At 39.2% G+C, this 22,506-nt stretch overlaps 2 protein-coding genes across 5 annotated transcripts in view; both read right to left on the bottom strand.

The window, feature by feature from the left end:
* Window positions 1–909: 909 nt before the first annotated feature.
* On the bottom strand, window positions 910–16,578 carry LOC123519956 (poly(U)-specific endoribonuclease homolog). Of its 4 annotated transcripts, none has more exons than XM_045281709.1 (6): window positions 15,979–16,578; window positions 14,283–14,390; window positions 13,807–13,987; window positions 12,561–12,763; window positions 12,213–12,439; window positions 910–1,799 (listed from the first exon to the last, which is right to left on the bottom strand). In XM_045281709.1, exons 1-6 carry the CDS (start codon window positions 16,031–16,033, stop codon window positions 1,569–1,571), a joined length of 1,005 nt encoding a protein of 334 aa, XP_045137644.1. In that variant the 5' UTR covers window positions 16,034–16,578; the 3' UTR covers window positions 910–1,568. The 4 variants fall into 4 exon arrangements, with proteins under 4 accessions (XP_045137644.1, XP_045137645.1, XP_045137646.1 ...); XM_045281710.1 differs by having other exon boundaries at window positions 12,564–12,763; window positions 15,979–16,576; XM_045281711.1 differs by lacking the exon at window positions 14,283–14,390 and having other exon boundaries at window positions 15,979–16,576.
* A 3,153-nt stretch (window positions 16,579–19,731) lies between these two features.
* LOC123520241 (poly(U)-specific endoribonuclease-like) overlaps window positions 19,732–22,506 on the bottom strand; it is a 3,866-nt gene continuing 1,091 nt past the window's right edge. Inside the window, 6 exon segments of the mRNA XM_045282347.1 lie at window positions 19,732–19,988; window positions 20,365–20,588; window positions 20,914–21,113; window positions 21,999–22,023; window positions 22,026–22,124; window positions 22,337–22,506. The exon segment at window positions 22,337–22,506 is cut by the window's right edge and continues 187 nt beyond it. Of these exon segments, the coding sequence (XP_045138282.1) occupies window positions 19,752–19,988; window positions 20,365–20,588; window positions 20,914–21,113; window positions 21,999–22,023; window positions 22,026–22,124; window positions 22,337–22,506 (955 nt within the window). The 3' untranslated portion in view covers window positions 19,732–19,751.

Here is a 22,506-nt window from a genome sequence, read left to right as displayed (position 1 = left end):
GCACAAAAAGCATCTCAACTATTCAGTCTATACTAAGACTTTTTAATGTGAATATTCCCAAGGGCCATTGTCTTTCTTGAGTTGCCATGTCAGATATCATCATTGCTTTCGTCTCCCATGCAGCAACTGATCAAACTGGTTGGATGGAGCATGGACGTTAACTTTCTGGAACTTTATTTCCAAGCTTAACATAAGGATTGACCATTGATTTGTTTAAAATCTGTTTATTTCTGATAGAAATTAATTAGTCATTTATCTATTTAAAGTTCATTCAAGGTCTGTTATGAATGGAACAATATCTCAATATGGAGTGACTAAGTGAAGCTGCATTAGAGAAATATGAGTGTGTTTAAAAAAGTATTACTTATTACTTATATTGTAGGACTTAAACCACATCTCATTTAGAGGTGCATAATTATATTTAGATGTTTGCAAATACAAATATACTTGAAATTAAAGTGTATATATATATATATATATATATATATATATATATATATATATATATATATATATATATATATATATATATATATATATATATATATATATAACTTACTCATTATGGTTGACAAATTGATACCATCCTAGTTAACATGTACTGTACTTGGTGTAGGATAAGCTGGTCTTAGAGGCCTTTTCTCTTCCCTTCTGTTTCAGCAGGGCAGCTGATTGATATGTTCATGGTGATTTTCTTATTTCTAAAATCTTTACTTTTCAAATGTTTTCAATCATCTTTGTAATAATCCCTTCTTTGAACTAATTGGAAAAAAATTGGTAGGATATTCTACAAAAGGAAAAAATGGAAATATTTACAAATAATCCAACAAAAAGATGGACGGTGGAACAGTCACTAAAGACAAGGTGCATGTTGACAAGGTAGTGAAATTAAGTATTTAAAATAATGTACATTGGTAGTACTATTTATATTTTCTCCACAAATTTTCTAAAGGATTAATACTTTGATATTATTATCTTCCTATTGATATTTTCATAATGGCTTGCAGGAAGACTGAAGTATACAAGTGATTATATTATTTTAAAAACTGATAACAGTACATACACTGTAAATGTAAAGCATTACTATTTCATTGGTTTTATGAATATATATTTCAATGAAAATATATGACTAAAGGAAAGGAAAAATGTATTCCATTAATGAAAAAGTATTAGCCTCTGCAATGCCCTAGAAAACAGATAACAGCTCAGCACCTGCAATATGTGATAAGATCCATTATGGCATCAAACTCAGCATGTACATACACACACTCAAAGAATTATTGACACATTCAGCATGATACAAATTGACACTAAAGATGGATGTCAGTATATCTGCATTGGGTTAGTGCAGCTACACTTGCAAGATTCAAATGAACGTCACTCATAAATGAAGCAATATATGTTTACTATATAGATATTAGCTATATTCAATGCTTGTCCCATATATTTTCTGCTTGATTCAATTTGACACTGCACAGACATGCTTAGCAACCCTGTTTGGTGTGAAACTTGTCACACCATATTGTAATGATACCTTTTTGAGTGTGTGTACATTCATACATTTTACCTTATATCTCTGGATAAGCACTACCAACTAAAGTTTTCCCTTGGTAAGACTGAGTCCAAGTTTGGATCTGGAACTTCTTTCCATTCAGCTGAACTGGACATCGAGAGTTGGGCTTGGCAAGGAAGCATAGGGTGTACAGGGCCATCTCCAGCTCTGGGGTAGTACCTACAAACACTGTTCCAACAGGCTTGGTATCAGACAGCCACACAAACCGCATCTTGATTATCTCACCCTGCATGCATAGAAGATGAGAGTTAGTCTCAGTTAGCATATAATTTATTTCTGTTTTATACCTAATTTCAATTTAAAATTGAATGTGTGGGTTTCTCATCTTGTTGAGTAATCACTTAGTGAGATACAAGCTTCTTAGATTGAGATTTTATTTTGAATGATGATTAATTTTTTTAAAATAATTCTGTATTGACCTATTAATTCGTTATTTGCTTATTATTTCTCGGCAATCATTTTAATATAAAAATTTCAATTGCACTGATCATGTCTATCTTTCTGTGTCTTAAACTTGTCTTCTTAGTAACAATACTGTTGCTGTTTAAAGGATCTTACCATCATATTAATAAAATAATAACACACCTGACTGAGATATGAAATGGGATAGTTAAGATGATGCCATGTCTTGCTTAAATATGTATAGAAATAATAAGAAAGGTGTTGGTAATCCCTATGTTGTGTCCCTGTTAAGTGACCTTTTACAAGAAGCAAGTGCAGTGGCAATGTTCTTCCAATCCAGTCTAAATGTCAATATGTTACTTTGATTATTAATGTAAGTTTATTATATTTATTTTTATTTAATTTCTTTTTTATTTATTTATTTATTTTTTTTTTTTGTGTGTGTGTATTTACCTAGTTGTATGTTACAAGGTTCAAGGTTCAATTCCTCCATCTATCAACCTGACACAACCTTCCAGACAACTATCCCCTCTTCTTCAGTGACACTCAACTGTCTCCCTCTTCCACACTGAATATCCTTGGTCTGTCTTTTACTTGTAATCTTAACTGGAAACTTCATATCTCATCTCATGCTAAAAAAGCTTCTATGAAGTTAGGTGTTCTGAGATGTCTCCGCCAGTTTTTCTCACCCCTCCAACTGCTTACTCTGTATAAGAGCCTTATCCGCCTGTGTATGGAGTACTCTTCGTATGTTTGGGAGGGTTCCAGTCACACAGTTTTACTAGATAAGGTAGAATCAAAAGCTTTTCGTCTCATCAACTCCCCTCCTCTGACTAACTGTCTTCAGCCACTTTCTCACTGCTGAAATGTTGCATATCTTTCTATCTTTTATCGCTATTTTCATGCTAACTGTTCTACTGATCTTACTAACTGCATGCCTCCCCTTCTCCTGTGACCATGCTGCACAAGGCTTTCTTCTTCCTCTCATCCCTATTCCGTCCAACTCTCTAATACAAGAGTTAACCAGTACTCTCATTCATTCATCCCTTTCACTGGTAAACTCTGGAACTCCCTCCCTGCATCTGTACTTCTGACTTTCTACGACTTGTCTTCTTTTAAGAGGGAAGTATCGAGGCATTTGCTCCAGAATTTTGGCTGACGCTTTTGCACTTTTTGGAGAGCCAGCACTCAAGTGGGCCTTTTTCTTTATTTTTTTCTTTCTTTATTATTTTTTTTTTTTTTTCCCCTTGGCTGGCCCTCTCCCCTACGAAAAAAAAAAAAAAACCTGGCTCATAGTGACCTGTCTATATCTACATTTATCTAACTTCACCTTAAATTTGTACACACTTTCTGCTGTTACAATCTCTTCACTTAATCCATTCCAGATGTCTACTGTCCTATGTGGAAAACTGAACTTCTTGATATTCCAATGACACTGACTTTTCATGATTTTCTTGGAATGTCCTCTTGTTTGTCTGTGTCCCTGCTTCGTCAGTGTTACCAGGTCTTGTCTATCTATCTTCTCCATACAGCTTACTAACTTACACATTGTTATTAGGTCTCCTCTTTCCCGTCTATGCTTCAAAGTTGGTATCTCCATCTCCTTCAGTCTTTCTTCATAGGGAAGATCTTTTATTTCAGGGACCATCTTTGTAGCAGCCCTTTGTATCCTTTCTAGTTTCTTGTTATCTTTCTGCCTATATGGCGACCATACCACTGCTGCGTATTCTAGTTTAGGTCTTATCATAGTGGTTAATATCTGTTCATCATACTTTTATCCATGTAATTGAATGCTACCCTGATTTTCGTTAGTGTCTTGTATGTTGAAGCAAATAATCCATTTATATGTCTTTCTGGAGTCAGGGTGTCTTGTATAATCACTCTTTTCATTATAATCTCTTCTCCCATTTTATATTCCCATGTAGGTCTTCTATTACTTTTACCCATTTCCATTATATGGCATTTCTTAGTATTAAATTCTAATTTCCACTTCTGGCTCCATCTCCAGATCTTATCAATGTCTTTCTGTAATTCCATACAATAATTTTGGTTTTTTTTTTTATAACTCTCAAAAGTTTGCCATCATCTGCAAACAAATTCATGTAGCTACTCAAACCCTCTTGTATATCGTTGACATATATTTGGAACATTATTGGTGCCAACACCGAACCCTGTGGTACACCACTGGTTACAATGCTCCAACTTGATGGTGAATCTCTTATCATTTCCCTATCTGTTAAAAAAAATATCATACAATTTAAGATATTTCCCTTAATTCCACCCATGTGTTCTATTTTCCATAGGAGTCTTCTGTGTGATACTCTGTCAAAAGCCTTTTTAATATCTAGATACACTGCATCCATCTCTTCCTTGTACTTCATCTGTTACTCTTGTATAAAAGCTTAGTAAGTTCGTTATATCTGATCTTCCTTTTCTAAAACCAAATTGGGAGTTGTTGATGATTTAATTTCTCTCCAGATATTCCAACCATTTTTCTTTGATAACAATTTCACAGATCTGTGTGTGTGTGTAATTCACCTCGGTTGCCAGCTGGTCACCCAGCCAGTCTTCCCCATTATGGAGTGAGCTCAGAGCTCATAGACCGATCTTCGGGTAGGATTGAGACCACAACACACTCCACACACCGGGAAAGCAGACCACAACCCCTCAAGTTACATCCCGTACCTATTTACTGCTAGGGGAACAGGGGGCTATACATTAAGAGGCTTGCCCATTTACCTCGCCACGCCTGGATTTGAACCCGGCCCTTTCGATTGTGAGTCGAGCGTGCTAACCACTACACTACGCTGTGTGTGTGTGTGTGTGTGTGTATTTACCTAGTTGTATTTACCTAGTTGTAGTTTTACAGGGCCTGGGCTTTATGCTCGTGTGGCCCCGTCTTCATATCTACACTTATCCAATCTTTTCTTAAAACTGTGTACACTTGTTGCAGACACTACTTCTTCGTTCAAACTGGTCCACGTCTCAACACATCTTTGTGGGAAACTATACTTTTTAATATCTCTTAGACATCTTCCCTTCCTCAGTTTCTTACTATGCGATCTTGTGCTTCGACTGGCATATTCTTCTCTCAGGATCAGATACTCATTGTCCACTTGGTCCATTCCGTTGATCAATTTATAAACTTGTGTGAGATCCCCTCTCTCCCTTCTCTGTTCCAATGTTGGAAGATCCATAGCCTTTAGTCTCTCCTTATATGTCATCCCTTCAAGTTCTGGGACCATTTTTGTAGCCATTTTTTGAAGTCTCTCCAGCTTCCTTATATGTTTCTTTTTGTGAGGGGTCCACAATACTCCTGCATATTCCAATCTGTGTCTTATTATAGTACTTATCAGTTTCTTCATCATTCCTTTGTCCATGTAGTGAAATGCTATTCCAATATTCCTTAGCAAATTATATGTCTCTCTGAAAATTCTATCAATATGGTTTGCAGGTTGATTATTTTCTTCCATCGTCACTCCCAAATCCTTTTCCTTTTTTACTTTCTCCAGTGTGTGTGTGTGTATTTACCTATTTGTGTATTACAGGGCCCGAGCTAAGCTCTCTGTGTCCTGTCTCCTTGTCCATTCCTGTCATATCTCTTTCATTTGATTGACACACACCACGTCAACGACATCACTGCTCAGTTTATTCCACTTATCAACGCTACGATGCGGGAAACTGTATTTTCTCACGTCATTTAGACAGATGTCTTTTATTAGCTTTTTCCATGTCCTCGGAGATGATTACTTGTGGTCACCTTTATCAACTCTCTGTCCAGTATGTCAATCTTGTTCACCAATTTATACATAGTTATCATGTCTCCTCTTGTTCTTCTCTCTTCTAATGTGGTCAGCCCCAGCTTCCTCAGTCTTTCCTCATAGTCTAACTCCTGAGTCCTGGTACCATCCTTGTTGCCAGCCTCTGTACCCTTTCCACCTTCTTCACATTTTTCTTCATATGCGGTGACCAGACACAAGCTGCATATTCTAACTGGGGTCTTATTAAGGTACATAATATCTTCTTCATCATTCCTTCATCTAGGTAGTGGAATGCAAGGCCAATATTTTGAAGCATGTTATATGTTTTCCAAAAATCTTGTTAATGTGTTTCTCCGGTGACAAAGTGTTTTGCACGTTACTCCTAAGTCTTTCTCCTCATTGGTCTCTTTAATTTTCTCATCACCCAGCCTGTAATCCCTGTTTGGTCTGTATCTACTTCTTCCCATTTTCATAACATGGGTCTTGTCTATATTAAATTCCATCTGCCACTCCTTACTCCACTCATATATTTTATCAAGATCTTCCTGTAACTTGTTACAATCTTCCACATTCTTTACTCTCCTCATAATTTTAGTATCGTCCGCAAACATGTTCATGTAACTGTCAATTCCTACTGGCATATCATTAACATAAATCAAAAACATGATGGGACCAAGCACTGACCCTTGTGGAACTCCACTGGTTACCTTCTTCCACTCGGACTTCCTTCCTCTCACCACTGTTCTCATTTCTCTTCCCACTAAGTAATTTTCCATCCATTTTGCTAGTTTATCATTTACTCCTCCAATCTTCTTTAGTTTCCACATCAGTCTATTGTGTGGTACTTTATCAAAGGCCTTTCTCAAGTCCAGGTAGATAGCATCCACCCATCCCTCTCTATGTTGTAGTATGTCAGTCACTCTTGAATAAAAACATAATAAATTGGATACACGATCTTCCTTTTCTGAAACCAAACTGCCTTTCACTCAGAATGTTTTCACTTTCTAGATACTCACTCCACTTAGCTTTAATTACTTCTTCACATACCTTGCACAATATACTAGTCAACGATACTGGTCTATAATTTAGCGGTTCCATTCTACTACCATTCTTATATATAGGCACAATGTCAGCTCTTTTCCACTCTTTCGGGACTAATCCTGTTCGTATGGAGGTTTCCACAATATCAAATACGGGGTTCAACAATTGATCCTTACATTCTTTAGCAACCTCCCAGATATGCCATCAGGCCCCATTGATTTATTAATATCCAGATTGCTTATAATTTTCCTTACATCTTCCTTAGTAACCATGATGTCCTGCATTTGCTTTATTTCCGTAGGCCTTCCTCCCATAAAATGCTCCTCCTTTGTAAACACTTTGCAAAAGTTGTCGTTCAAAATTTCAGCTATATCTCCAGCATCCTCATATACTTCTTCCCATTTTTACCTTTTCTATTGCCTCCCTTATATTTAGTTTTCCATTTATGAATTTGTAAAACATTTTGGGTCACTATCACAGTTTTCCACCACCCTCTGTTCATATTCCTTCTGTGCTGTTCTCCTTACTTCAACATATCTATTCCTTGCTGTTTTGTAGACTTCTCTTGATAATACATCACTGTTTTTCTTAAGTTTCTTCCATGCCTTTTCTTTGTTCTTTTTTGCTTCTTCACAATTTCTATTAAACCACTGTTTATTATTTAAAGTCCTCTTTCTGTAATATGGCACAAACTTTTCACAGCAGAGTTATACAAATCCATAAATTTATCGTATTTCAATTGCATATCCCTTTCCTGGTATACCACGGACCAGTCAATTTCATTAAAGAACTCCCTTATATGGTTATAATTTGCCCTAATATAATTTAATTTTTCCTCCCTGTTCCACAATCTTATTCGTGCTTAATTCCGTATCCAGCTCAAAGCTTAGGACATCATGATCGCTTTTCCCCAAGGGACATTCATGTTCAATTTCCTCTTTTAGAGAGATGCCCCTGGTAAATACCAAATCCAACCTTGCTGCAACATCTTGTCCCCTGCACCTTGTTGGTGATCTCACCCACTGTGTCATCAAGTTATTTGTTGCTACCTTTAACAATTCCTCTGCCCACTCACCACCGTTCACCACTTCGTAGTCTTCCCACACTATTTCTTTACAATTAAAGTCTCCAACTATCATCACTCTATCCTTTCTGATGAGTTCTTGCTTCATTCTGTCTAGAGTATTTCTCATCACCATTTGGTACTGTTCATATTCCCAAGCACTGGTTCTGGGTGGTATGTATACTGTTATAATATTAATGTCCCTCTTGCCATCTGTTATAAGCATACTTATCACTTCCTCATTTCTCTTACTATAGTTCACCTCCTTCACTATCAGATCTTCCTTAGTAAGAACCATTATACCACCACCTCCTTTATTTTTTCTATCATTTCTCCATACTTTGTAGTGTTTTACAACAAACCAGTCTAGCTTTATTTCGGGCCTTAGCTTTGTTTCCACTACACACATTATGTCCGGTTCGTTATTTCTTAGGTAATCCATACATTCTAGCCTCTTAGACAGAAATCCATCTATATTCATGTAAGTCACTTGTATTCCATTCCTATTCTCTTTCTTCCATGTAATGTCTATTCCGTCTGTTTTATCCACCACTTCTTTAGCCTCCCATTTCTCATCCTCCAAAAAAAACTTGGGCTTTTCCTCCTCTGTTCTTTCGTCATTCCTCTCTTTCACTTCAGTTACAAGCTTTTTCATTTTCATTCTTTCATCCTGTGACATATTTCTTCTTATGTAAATTGTTTTGGTTTCCTCAGAGTCCTTAAGTTTCCAAGCCCTCCTCAACAAGGTCTCAGCTGCCACCTGAGACTTTAATTTCAATTTTAATGGTCTATTCTTGCCTTCCTTAAAAGCTCCTAATCTCACACTTTCTTCTACCTCAGGATATAGGTCCTCTTCCTCCACAGAGATCTTATTCAGTAAAGACTTAATCCTGTCATTTTCCTTATCCCTCCTATCCTGCCAGTTCCTGTTAGTTTCCTCCCTCAATCCTGTTATGATCACACATTTTTCTTTTCAGCAATATCTCTCACCACATACTCATTTTCCTTTAGTGCCTTTACCATTTCACTCTGCGTAATCACTTTATTTTCCTCTTCCTGCTTTTTCACTATCTCCCTAAAGGACCTTTGTATCTCCTGATGTTCATGGTTCACTTCTTTCATCCTGGCATCAATTAGATTAAGGCATTCCTCCTTCCTCAAGTCCCCTTCGGATATTTTCATCTCCATTTCTAGGAGTTTAGCCTTCATCTCTTCACATTGTTTCCTTAGTTGTTGGTTTTCTTTCTCCATCTCTACCTTTTCCTTCAATAGCTCTTTATTCGCTATCATTAACAAATAGATCTCTTTTTTGAACGAATCATTCTCGGCTATAACTCTATCCAATTTTTCTTCTATGGACAAAATGTTTAGGAACTTACTTTCTAGTGCCTGAATTCTTGCATCCATATCTAATTTCTCCAGTCTTCTTGGAGTAGTTACAAAACCTTCAAAGTCTTTAGCTTGTCTAGGCGTAAACGCCATGTTTGTTATCGTCAGCTGATTACGGCCAAAACAATCACTGCCCACACTCTCCTCTCAGGGACCACTCTCCATATCCCTCACCTTCAACACTATGCGACAGTAGGACATCAACAGGACATTAACTTAGAGGTACCCGGGCCCTGTAACACCATAGGTATTTTCACTTCTTCCCATCCGCAGCCGGAGACAAGCCGTTCTCTCTCAGCGATGGCGAGTGTGTGTGTGTGTGTGTGTGTGTGTGTGTGTGTGTGTGTGTGTGTGTGTGTGTGTGTGTGTGTGTGTGTGTGTGTGTGTGTGTGTGTGTGTAATTCACCTCGGTCGCCTGCTGGTCACCCAGCCAGTCTTCCCCATTACGGAGTGAGCTCAGAGCTCATAGACCGATCTTCGGGTAGGACTGAGACCACATCAACACACTCCATACACCGAGAAAGCGAGGCCACAACCCCTCGAGTTACCTCCCGTACCTATTTACTGCTAGGTGAACAGAGGCCACACATTAAGAGGCTTACCCATTTGCCTCGCTGCCTCCGGGATTCGAACCCGGACCCTCTCGAGTGTGAGTCAAGCGTGCTAACCACTACACTACGCGGTGTGTGTGTGTGTGTGTGTATTTACCTAATTGTATTTACCTAATTGTAACATACGGGAAAAGAGCTATGCTCGTGTTGTCCCGTCTCCATATCTATTAATGTCCAGCTTTTTCTTAAAATCATGAATATTCCTTGCGTTGACCACTTCCACGTCTAAACTATTCCATGCTTCCACCCTTCTATGAGGGAAGCTATATTTTTTCACATCTCTCCTATAAGTGGCCATTTTAGTTTTTTCCCATGCCCTCTCGACATTCTTTCATTCCACATACACAGATCTTCCCTATCCATTTTTCCATGCCAATCATCACTCTGTATATTGCTATCAGGTCTCCCCTTTCTCTTCTGTTTTCCAGGGTCGGAAGTTGCATTCTTTTCAGTCTGTCTTCATAAGTCAAATCTCTTAAGTCAGGCACCATTTTTGTTGCAGCCCTCTGTACTTTCTCTAGTTTCCTTATGTGTTTCTTTAAGTTCGAGCCCACTGTATTGTTGCATATTCAAGCCTCGGTCTTATCATTGCAGTAATTATTTTCTTCATCATTTCTTCATCTAAATATACGAACGCCACTCTTATGTTCCTCAATAAGTTCAATACTTCTCCAATTATTTTGTTTATATGTCTCTCTGGCGATAGGTCATTGGTAATTGTCACCCCAAGGTCTTTTTCTTCATGACTGGTTTTATGTCTTCATTTCCTATCTTGTACATACTCCTGATTCTTCTTTCACTCTTGCCAAACTCTATTTTCTTGCATTTTGTCGTGTTGAACTCCATTTGCCATGTACAGCTCCATTTCCATATTCTGTCCAAGTCTTCCTGGAGTAGTTCGCAATCTTTGTCACATCTCACTTTTCTTAACAATTTTGCATCGTCTGCAAATAGGCTCACATAACTGGACACCCCATCCACCATGTCATTTATGTAGACCGCAAACATTACTGGTGCCAACACTGATCCCTGTGGAACTCCACTCTCCACCAAGCCCCATTCTGATGGTCTGTCCTTAATTATTGTTCTCATTTCTCTTCCTACCAAAAGTCTTCCATCCATTTTAGTAAACTGCCATGCACTCCTCCTACCATTTCAAGTTTCCAGATCAGTCTCCGGTGTGGTACCTTATCAAAGGCCTTTTTTAAATCCAGATATATTCCATCAGCCCAACCATCTCTTTCCTGTATTACATCTATCACCCTCGAATAGTAACATATCAGGTTTGTCGTGCATGAACGCCCTTTTCTAAAACCAAATTGACACTCACAAAGTATGTCATTTTTCTCCAAGAAGTCTGTGTGTGTGTGTGTGTGTAATGCAAACCACTAAGTTTATGTTACACTTTTCAAATGCTTCTTCAAAGTTACAAACACAACATTCTAGAAACCAGTAGCTGTTTTGGGGTGATTGTGTGTATGTTATGTTCAAAATAACGTCACTCTGGGTGGACATGAAGACCAGATATTAGAAAAAAAAAAGCCCACAACTTGGTGGATTGTCTCCAAGCATGTAAAGCTGATCTATGCAAAGATGAAAGCTGATTACAATGAGGACTAAACATTGTCCAATATCACTGCTCTTACTCACCTTGTTACCAAGATCGAGCTTTTTAATGTAACCTTTATAGTCAAGGTCACCTCCCTCCTCCTTCAAGAAACTTGTGTGTGTGTGTGTGTGTGTGTGTGTGTGTGTGTGTGTGTGTGTGTGTGTGTGTGTGTGTGTGTGTGTGTGTGTGTAATTCACCTCGGTCGTCTGCTGGTCACCCAGCCAGTCTTCCCCATTACGGAGCGAGCTCAGAGCTCATAGACTGATCTTCGGGTGAGACTGAGATCACATCAACACACTCCACACACCGAGAAAGCGAGGCCACAACCCCTCGAGTTACCTCCCGTACCTATTTACTGCTTGGTGAACAGAGGCCACACATTAAGAGGCTTGCCCATTTGCCTTGCCGCCTCCGGGATTCGAACCCGGACCCTCTCGAGTGTGAGTCGAGCGTGCTAACCACTACACTACGCGGTGTGTGTGTGTGTGTGTAATGCAAACCACTAAGTTTATGTTACACTTTTCAAATGCTTCTTCAAAGTTACAAACACAACATTCTAGAAACCAGTAGCTGTTTTGAGGTGATTGTGTGTATGTTATGTTCAAAATGACATTACTCTGGGTGGACATGAAGACCAGATATTAGAAAAAAAAAGCCCACAACTTGGTGGATTGTCTCCAAGCATGTAAAGCTGATCTATGCAAAGATGAAAGCTGATTACAATGAGGACTAAACATTGTCCAATATCACTGCTCTTACTCACCTTGTTACCAAGATCGAGCTTTTTAATGTAACCTTTATAGTCAAGGTCACCTTCTCCCTCCTCCTTCAAGAAACTTAACCAGTTGTGGAAGCCAGACACTTTCCTGTTCTTCACTTCTCCAACAAAGACATGCTCAAAGCCAGATGATGCAAGGTGTTGACCACCTCGAGTGTATGGAGTGAACCAGATTAGCTTGAGTATGTCTCGAAGTCTGCCTTGAAGGAGATCTGGGAAAAAAAGATCAGCCATATAACACTGACCAAAATATCACACTAGAAACATGCATGAGCAAAAAAAATATTGCATCACAATGTATTTCAATTTGAAAGAAAAACATTGTACAGTAACTACTTTTTTGCTGCAGAATGGTTTCAAGTTTCTGCATGACAGAAGTCTGCATGAGTGCCTGTAGGAACTGATTTTCTTCAGCTCTTTCAGCATTGGTTATTGTCTCCCTTCTTGTTGTTTGTGGCTCATAGTTATCTAGGAGTTGCTGCATGAGTCTTACAGTATCCTTGGACAGAGATGTGCGTGGCACAGATGTGAACAAACTGTAAAATGGCAAATATAATAAAAAAAAATCTTGAAATTTTATCTAGTAATAAACTGTTACTTGTTGTAGCAGTAAATCATACAAAATTCTCTCTCTCTCTCTCTCTCTCTCTCTCTCTCTCTCTCTCTCTCTCTCTCTCTCTCTCTCTCTCTCTCTCTCTCTCTCTCTCTCTCTCTCTCTCTCTCTCTCTCTCTCTCTCTCACATAAGGGCTTTGATGTAATTGCTGATTACAAGCCATATCATCTCACAGTACAGTCTGTGCTGAAAATTACCTAGTTTGCCAGGTGGCAGGCAAAATGTTTGATTCTATATATTGATTGGTGACTAAGAGTGAGTTGACTGTAGCACAAAATCTCTATTATCTGATCTCTTGTCAACAGTGTATGGCAGCATGCATTCAGCTGCTTTGTGAGGCCCTAAAAGTGGGGTTTTCTTTAGCATTTTGGTTTGTACCTCACTATTAATTTTTGGTTGGTGTGTGTTTGGCTCAGTGAGTTGGCCAGGAGGGTTACTACTTGGGAGATATAACTAGAATTGACTTTTACATGATGAGCATTCCAATCAAACAAAAACTGACCTTGTGAGCATGCATGGCAGAATTTTTTACTAAAGAGCAAATGTAGGACCTGCCTGCACCCAGTCTCCAGCCTGGCACCCCTGAATTCATTAATATTCACAAAGGGCCACCAAAAAGAGATTAGAAGGATTAAAAAATGCAAGACAAGGTAGTGTAATCCCTTATTGGTCCTTGTGGCTATTGATTTAGGTCTGCAGGCTGCAGACTGGGTGCAGGCAGGTCCTATACTCCCTTCTCCTCTGGACTGCAAGTCATGCCACAATGAGGAATATGGATCATGTGCAATAATGGAAGTGAGACTTAACAATGAAGACTGAATAGGAGACCTGAATAGTTTTTGATAATCTTTCTATTCTTTGTCTTTTGGTGGATTTAATAATTACAATATATATGTGGTATGCCATGAGATAGTGTTGCTTACAACTGGTAAGCACTTAAGAAGTCAAATTAATAAAAGCCTCACGGGCGTGGTGCAGCATCCCCTGTAACACTGCCTGAGGTCTTGCCCTGCACATTGGTGGATGGTTGGGTCATTCCTGTATCTACTGCCAACAGCTCTTCACTTGCAGCTCGCAGCTGAGTAGTTGACATGACACTGTTTGTTGAACTTCTGCTTCTACTTCCTCCTTGTCCCCTGCTTCCTCCTAAATATGAATAGTGCCCAGTCAATGAACAGATCCAGTGTCAACCATTCCACTGGATGATATCACAGCAGTTTACTGAATTAAGAATTCCTGGTAACATTACTGGGAGTAGTATAACATTCATATCCTGTGATACTTTTTATATTCAGAAGTGTTGCTGTGGTATTCACTTCTAATGCCGTTTTTATTTATAGCCTGAGAACTTGTAAACTAGAGATCTACTAGATTTATACCTTTTGGTATTTTCTTTGCACTTTGTTGCTACTGAGTGAGACTTTTTTTTTACTCACTGTACCTGCATGATTTTGGGAGGATGTTCTTATTGTCTGAATTTCTGGCTCTATTATAGGTGGTGCTGTGGTGGTGGTGGTGGTGGTAGCACGCCTTGCACAGCCTGCAGCACCTGATAGTGGCAGAAGTGCCTCAAGACACTGTCCATTGTCATACATAAGCACATGCACAGTATTTTGACATACAGCATGATCACAACAAACAGAATGAGGGACGGACAACATTTACATAACAGAGGCATATAATGAGTGCATACACTACAAATATTTTCATCTAAGAAACTAACACAGCACATCCAGTGAGGACATAAATGTACATGCAATATTACACAGGAACACTTAAACAGTGAACTTTGTATATACATGATATATATGTGTAGTGACAAGTTGTGTAGTACATCTGTAATAATACATCTGTAACAACATAGATTACATGTATACACTCAGCTATTCCCATCTACACTGAATATCCTTGGTCTGTCCTTTACTCATAACCTTAACTGGAAACTTCACATCTCATTTCTTGCTAAAACAGCTTCTATGAATTTAAGTGTTCTGTGGCGTTTCTGCCAGTTTATCTTGCCCCTCCAACTGCTAAATCTGTACAAAGGCCTTATCCATCCTTGCATGAAGTACTCTTCACATGTTTGTGGGTTCCACTCACACTGTTTTATTAGATAGGATGGAATCAAAAGTTTTTCGTCTCATCAACTCCCCTCGCCTGACTGACTGTCTTCAACCTGTTTCTCACTGCCAGCATGTTGCATCCCTTGCTATCTTTTATTGCTATTTTCACGCTAACTGCTCTTCTAATCTTGCCAAATTGCCTCACCCCCTCCTGCAGCCTCACTGCATAAGATTTTCTTCTTCCTTTCACCTTTATTCTGTCCAACTCTCTAATATAGGAGTTAACCAGTACCCTCAATCATTCATACCTTTCTCTGGTAAACTCTGGAACTCCTACCCGTTTCTGTATTTCCATCTTCTTACTACTTGACATCTTTTAAGAGAGAGGTTTGAAGGCATTTGTCCCAGACTTTTGGCTAACAATTAGTTTCTAGGGAACTGAAAATCAAGTGGGCCTTTTTTTTTTTTTTTTTTTTTTTTTTTTTTTTTTTATTAATTAATTTTATTTATTTATTTATTTATTTATTTTTTTTTTTTGCCCTTGGCCAGCTTCCTCTTGTCCATGAGAGAGAAAAAAAAGTTGCCTCACTATTTTCTTATGTGCCATAAATCATGTATATGTACTGTGATGACACAACAACCAAAATATATAGATATGTTTTCATAAATAAAGTGTGCGTGTGTTTATGTGATTAGCTGACACAGCATGGTTTAAATGCTTAGCAACAAGAATATTGATTTTACAATCATATGCATGATATATAAATATCATGTGATTTGCATTCTACATGCAGAAGGCAATACATGCATACCTTTATCATATATATATATATATTATTATTATTATTAATAGCAATCAGAGTAACGGTTGAAATTCAGCAATTGTAGTCAAACAAGAATGAAGATGCTAGCATGAAGAACAGTAAAGTAAAAGCGTGAAACACTATTTCATTACATTGTCGCCCGACACAAGCGCCGAACTATAAATATGCGCAAATATATCCACAAAGGTAAATTCTTTTCTGAATGAGATATAAATTTCCTGAGTGAATTATAGATATCTTGTCATCTCACCTGCCGCGGTGCACAGCACCGCCACCAGCGTCATGCACCACCAGCCCCTCATCATCACTGCGAGAAAAGTGACGAAAATGTGTTGTTTGTTGTTAATATGGTGTCGCGTCAAGGCGTGCAGATGCGTCTCACAGTGGGATAAACCGAACACTACTTCCTGAACTCTCCTCAGTCCACTGTGATGAGGGGTGGGTATACGTGTGTCCTTGACGCGACGGTCTCCCAGTACTTTGTCGGCCTGGCCGCCTGAGTTCACTGGACCGTGCTGTAGCTTTCTTCACGATCCTTGTCCTTGTCCTTACGTGTCGTGATACTGTGGACTCATAGGATGTGGTAGTTGTGTCATAATACTGTATCTCACCGGACGTAGGCGATTACGTTGTGATGCAGGTGACTTTTTGGGTATTACTACAGTTTCACCACAATCAGCTACGTGTTTTTTTTTACCCACTGATTACGAGTAATTTGAACCCCATATATACTAGGTGCAACCTTTTTGAATGGCGACACAGATTTTTTTTTAAATTTAAGCGTGTTTTGGTGTTCTGGTGAGCCGTGACACTATAGCCTGCTGCATCAAACCCTGCCGCACACTGATGGTGTCGTGCGCTCGCAGCGGCTCGGCAGGCTCCTTGACATACCATTGTCTGAGCATACGCTTAATTGTTTACGCTGATTGGTTCTGTTCATTGAAACTGAAGCGGCGGCCAATGAAAAAAAAAAAAATATTTCCACCAATCACGACGGCCCCGGGGGTTAGGTTAGGTTAGGTTACCTTAGCTTAGGTTAGGTTAGCTTAGGTTCTGGACGAAACTAATTTTTTCTGGTAGATTTCGGCTTGTTTTTAATTAACTTTCCAGTTGTTTTTGATGCAAATCATATGTTTCGGGGCTGTAAAAAAAAAATTTGGTTGATTTGCGCCAAAAACAAGTGGTATTTTAATTCAAAGCAAGCCGAAATCTACCAGAAAAAAATAGTTTCGGCCAGAAAGGGCAAGGTGGTGAAACTGTAGGTTTACCGACTTTTGTAGGTAGTAAAGTACCAATATAATAAACTTAAAGAATTATTCACGACTGTGCCACGGATAGTAATACTATAGTCCAGGCAAGTGCGGCTTACAATATAAAGTGTGTGATTCAAGTTATGGCGTTTCGTATCTCTTATATATTTGGACTATTATATAGTAATGATGAGCGTGTGAAGACGTTGCTATCTTAAGGATTAGACCTCAAGGTTACCCTAAATGACACTTAGTGCACGCCAGCAACAGCTTGTGTCGTAAATTTTTGTTAGTAAGCTTAGTGGGATAGAACACCCCACATGTTAAAAAAAAAAAAAAAAAAAAATTGGGGGCTCAATGGTTGTTGAAAAAAAATTCAGATGATTTGTGGGGATCTCATGGATTTTTTATTCCATCCATAATACGGAATGTTAATCAAATCATTATTTGAAATACTTAAGAAATCTTCAAAATGAAATGCTTTTTTTTTTCTTTCTTTATAACAAGCCTTCTAAGACTGCTTTCTGGATAGAATTATCCACGATTTAGATACAGTCTGTTGCAGGGAAGGCTGAGACCTCGCGGAGCTTCACAGGAGGTGTGCTGCTGAAGGAAGAGACTACATGAGGCTGACCAAGTGATGTTTCACTGTTTGATCTGCTGCAGTCTCTGACGAGACAGCCAGACGTTACCCTACGGAACGAGCTCAGAGCTCATTATTTCCGATCTTCGGATAGGCCTGAGACCAGGCACACACCACACACCGGGACAACAAGGTCACAATTCCTCGATTTACATCCTGTACCTACTCACTGCTAGGTGAACAGGGGCTACACGTGAAAGGAGACACCCAAATATCTCCAGCCGGCTGGGGAATCGAACCCCGGTCTCTGACTTGTGAAGCCAGCGCTCTAACCACTGAGCTACCGGGTGTGTGTGTGTGTGTGAGGTCGGAGAGAGATGTGGACAGCGCCAGGGGTTGTTTGGTGTAGGAAGTGCAGAGATAAAGGTCATCCAACACCCACACCATGCACTGAACTATTAGGTGCAACTTTATCCCCCTTCCTTCCCATCGCTACTCCCTATCTCCACTACTGCTATTGTGCTTCCCTCTTTACCTTCAACACTTAGGCGGCGTCACACTAACATTTTTCCGTCGTTGTCAACGATTTCCGTTTTTTTTTTATTCTATTTTTATTTATTTATATATTATTATTTTTTTACTGTTCCGTCAACTCACCGTTGTCGTTTTTATAGCGTCAATTTTTAGTCAAATTAAGATATATGGTTTCTAATCAACAATATAATAAAATTTATTTTCTTGTTTATTGGAATGATGTTATAATCGCATATGTATATATATATCTATATATATATATATATATATATATATATATATATATATATATATATATATATATATATATATATATATATATATATATATATATATATATTGTTCTAGAGTTAAACCTAGTCTCTCAAGGCGACGGACGAGCAACCTAACTTATATAAAAATAGCAACGTGGTCTGCCCACACGCTTTTTTCTTCTACTTTCCTTCTATAATTTCCTACTATTTCCTTCCTCTTTACAGCTCTTCTATATCTTCACCCATCTTTACTCCAAGTCAAGTCAAGTCAAGTCTAGACTACCAGTGAAAAGATGGCTCGATCAGTTTCACATTTCTCTGGGACTGCGACGCCCCAAGGCAGAACTTCGAAGTAGCAACTGACCAAGCTGAGCTGCTCTTTAGTTTATCAGTAGACAAAGCTGTCTGAAGAGTTTCTCATAGAAAGCATTAACGGCCAAAAATAGCAACAACAAAATAGCAACGGCTTGCTGGGGGTGAAGGGGCAGCCAAGTTTGTTTACAATCGACAAACGCGACAAAGGCGGAAGCAAGCTTGTGTGTGATGACAAACGTCGATAAAAGTTGACAGTCTTCAGAAAGTTGACGGAAAAGTACTAGTGTGATGCCGCCTTAAAGGCGGTTTCATACTAGCATTTTTTTTCCGTCGATTTTCAGAAAATCGACAATATTTTGGCTGCGGCTTGTCACACACAAACGGTGTTTCGTCGTCACTTCCCGCCAACACAGACCGACAATGTAAACAAACATGAAGGCCACGCTGCGGCAAAGATACGCTGCTCTGAACGTAATACTGTGTATTACGAAACTTAGACGAGCTAAACAAGCCAAAAAGCGTGCATGGATGCGTTCATGGTTAGTGGTAGAACCAATGCACGTAGAAGCAGGTTGAGGAGACGCGGCAAGTCTTGTGGTCTTGGTCTTGGTATGTAAACAAAGGCGGAAAATTTGCAGACGGAAACGATCCCTATCGTCTGACAAATTCATGCGATAAGTTCATGCGGAACGTTGAAAACTAGACGGAAATCGCATTAATCGACGGAAAAAGTGCTAGTGTGACACTGCCTTAAGCCGTATTCATAAACGCTTTCCCCTCACACCACGTACAACTATTTTCAAAGAACACGATCAGCTGCGATCTCAAAAGTATTTCTACTGTTAATTTGTTAATTTGTCACTCAAATAGTAAAAACACCTGTAAAAACCCATCCAACTTAACTAAAGACTATTGACTTATTATAATGGGAGTACAGTCAGAAGTGTTTCGGTCTATGGCTCTCAGCGACGCCATTATTTTGAACAATCCTCAGCAGAAAAGAATGTGTTTCGCCGTAACTGCTATACTCCTTTGTTTGTCATAGGAGAAATCAAACTTTCTTAATGTAACACTGTAGTAGTTGACTTTAATATGATACCAAGATTTCAGGGTATGCACTACCCAATAACGAGTCACCATGAATAGTATACGTTTTCACTTGGAACTGTTTACTGGCCATCTGAACAGGGCAGGTGCCGTTAGCACGAGCGAAGAAACAAACGGTGTAGGTGGCCATCTCCAGTTCAGGCGAGGTACCCACAAACATGGACCCTTTCTTCTTAATCTGACCATCCCAACTGAAGCGATCTTCGAGCAGCTCTCCCTGTATTGGGCAGAATGGAGTGAGAGTAATAATGGGTAGTGATTGATTTGACGGCACTGCGACTACGCGTCAGTTTGGAAGGACGGGGAGCGGTTGGGGGGAGGGAGGATAAAGCCGGAAATAAGGGAAAGTTTACGGTATATTATTCTTATCTTTTTTTTTTTTTTTTTTTTTTGTTACTTATTTTTGTTTATTTTTTGTTTATTTAATTATTCATTTATTCTGTAAATGAACATCGCAGTATATCAGCACACTCGTGCGCGTTAAATTTTAGTGTCTACTACATTTTTTCCGCATTTGAAATTCTGTAGAATATACGTAACATTCCTTTTTCAAGAACATTTAATAGCAGCACAAATAAAAAAGCATGACTCACCTTGGCCCCAAGCTTTATAGAGTCCATCCAGCCGTAGTAGTTTAGTTCACCTTCGTCTTCTTTCTTCTGAAAATTGACCCAGTTGTGGAAACCAAACACTTCGCCGTCCAGTTCCCCGACGAAAACGTGCTCGAAGCCTGAGGAGCTCCGGTCGTGTTTGCGCTTATAGAGAGTGAACCACATTTGGTCGAGCTTGTCACGCAATGATCCTGCTGCTAAGAGATCTGTGAAGAAAGCCTTATTTACTAATATTATTTAATAAGAATATATATGACTGGTATCCCCCTTAAAGGAATATAGTAAATACAATCTTATTTTCAATTCAGGAATAAAGTTACAGAGGAGAGGTTTCCTATAGGAGTCTTCCCGCTTCTTTCCTTTTTCTTGCTCACGAATTAAGGAAGTACTGGGAGTATTGGGTGGCAGCATTCTCTCTTGCCAGCTCCGGAGTGTCTTCAGTCCTTATCCCGGGTATCACAGGGTTTTTAGTGTTTCCAGATAATGATGAATAAGGATGGGAGAATGACATGTTTGAAGTCTTAAACTCACTTTTCGAGTGAAGAAAAGTCTCGGCCAGTTTCATGACTTCAGTGTTCATGATTGCGTCCAAGAAGGCATTCTGCTCTGCTATCTCGTTCGCATCTTGTACCTCCGCCTGGTACACGGAGGGGATGTAGTTGTCTTGCACCTTCCTCAGTAGTGCTATGGTCGGCCGGCTTAGTGCAGACTCTGGTACGGACACGAACAGTCTGTAGAAATCACCAGACCCGCTACTATTTATGCTCCTTGTGTATGAACATGCTTTTTTTTTTTTTTTTTTGTAATGTATGCATACAAATCAAGGAGCTTTTTCTCATATAGTTTTTGTATGAAGATTATGTTTTGAACAAAACTGTGATAATCGTGCATTAGTGACAAGTTCTCGCACCATTAGGACGAAACGGGTAGTCATGAGTTTGTGAGACATATTAGATTGTTCAGACAGTTAAATTTGAAACCAATCATCGAAGCACATCCTTGTTATGCAGTGGCCAGTGTTTCAAACTTAAAATATTCAACAATATAGGTTGAACTTTTGATTGAAAACGTTCTTTATTTTATTCTAGGACGCTGAAAAAAGTCATTTCTGAACTCGTTTGGTGAAGTCAGAGAATCCACCGATGATAATTTCCATAAAGTTATTCAGAGGAAACATTGCAGCTTATACCTGGAAATGTTTTACCTCTCAGACTATGATTGGATAACAATACTAGAAAAAAACTGGATAAATAGAAAAATTATCAGCATCATCACCATAGATATATAAAACTGATTAGTCAATATCAAAAGCAGACTCATAATTTTTCATCACTCAGGCGTCCACACTGAGCTCTCACGCGTAATGTGTCACATATCAGTACGTATTACGTAATCCACCGCTCGGCCTTCACTCCGTCCTCTCCCGACAAACCTCACCCTCGCTCCGAACATTATCACTAAAGCTTTGGGTACCTTTCGTTTGGATTCTTAAGACTGTGTGTGTGTGTGTGTGTGTGTGTGTGTGTGTGTGTGTGTGTGTGTGTGTGTGTGTGTGCGCGCGCGGATAAGTGGGTGGAGAGAGAGAGAGAGGGAGTTGTGCAGTACACAATACTCACGGGCCGGGGGCCAAGTCCCCAGTACTCCCTTCCCCTGGTAGTCAACTGTCAGCTGGTCATAGACAAAGTTCACATCAGCAGCGAACATCTCCTCCGTGATGGTGCGTAGGTCATCATCCGTCACGCCTGTAGTACACAAATTTCAGATTAAGTATATAGGTACGTAATATTCTCTCTCTCTCTCTCTCTCTCTCTCTCTCTCTCTCTCTCTCTCTCTCTCTCTCTCTCTCTCTCACACACACACACACACACACACACACACACACACACACACACACATCCATCCAATCAAAACCCTGTATAAAGGAAGGAAAAATAATTTCAAGTAATTGTTTTACCTTGTTCACCACCACCACACACCTCGCTGTAGTCATGACAACAGTTGGAGTGAAATCCACAGTCTTTGTTACACTGGCAAAGTTTAGTTTGGTCATAACTTTCCCCACATCTGTCTTTGCACGACAGGCAGGTGGCCTGGTAATCATGACAGCAGTTGGAATGGGATCCA

The sequence above is a fragment of the Portunus trituberculatus genome, chromosome 46 (genome assembly GCF_017591435.1).
Source record: "Portunus trituberculatus isolate SZX2019 chromosome 46, ASM1759143v1, whole genome shotgun sequence".
In the NCBI taxonomy this organism is placed as follows: Eukaryota; Metazoa; Arthropoda; class Malacostraca; order Decapoda; family Portunidae; genus Portunus; species Portunus trituberculatus.
The sequence above is the reverse complement of the archived record's forward strand: the minus strand, read 5'-3'. Positions and strand labels throughout refer to the sequence as shown.

Coding starts and splice junctions, on each gene's coding strand:
- LOC123519956 (XM_045281709.1), bottom strand. CDS start 16,033: ATGATGAGGGGCTGGTGGTGCATGACGCTGGTGGCGGTGCTGTGCACC. Junction 12,764..13,806: donor GGGGATGCTGCACCACGCCC/GTGAGGCTTTTA, acceptor GCCATTTTACAG/TTTGTTCACATCTGTGCCAC. Junction 1,800..12,212: donor AGCTCGATCTTGGTAACAAG/GTGAGTAAGAGC, acceptor CTATGCATGCAG/GGTGAGATAATCAAGATGCG.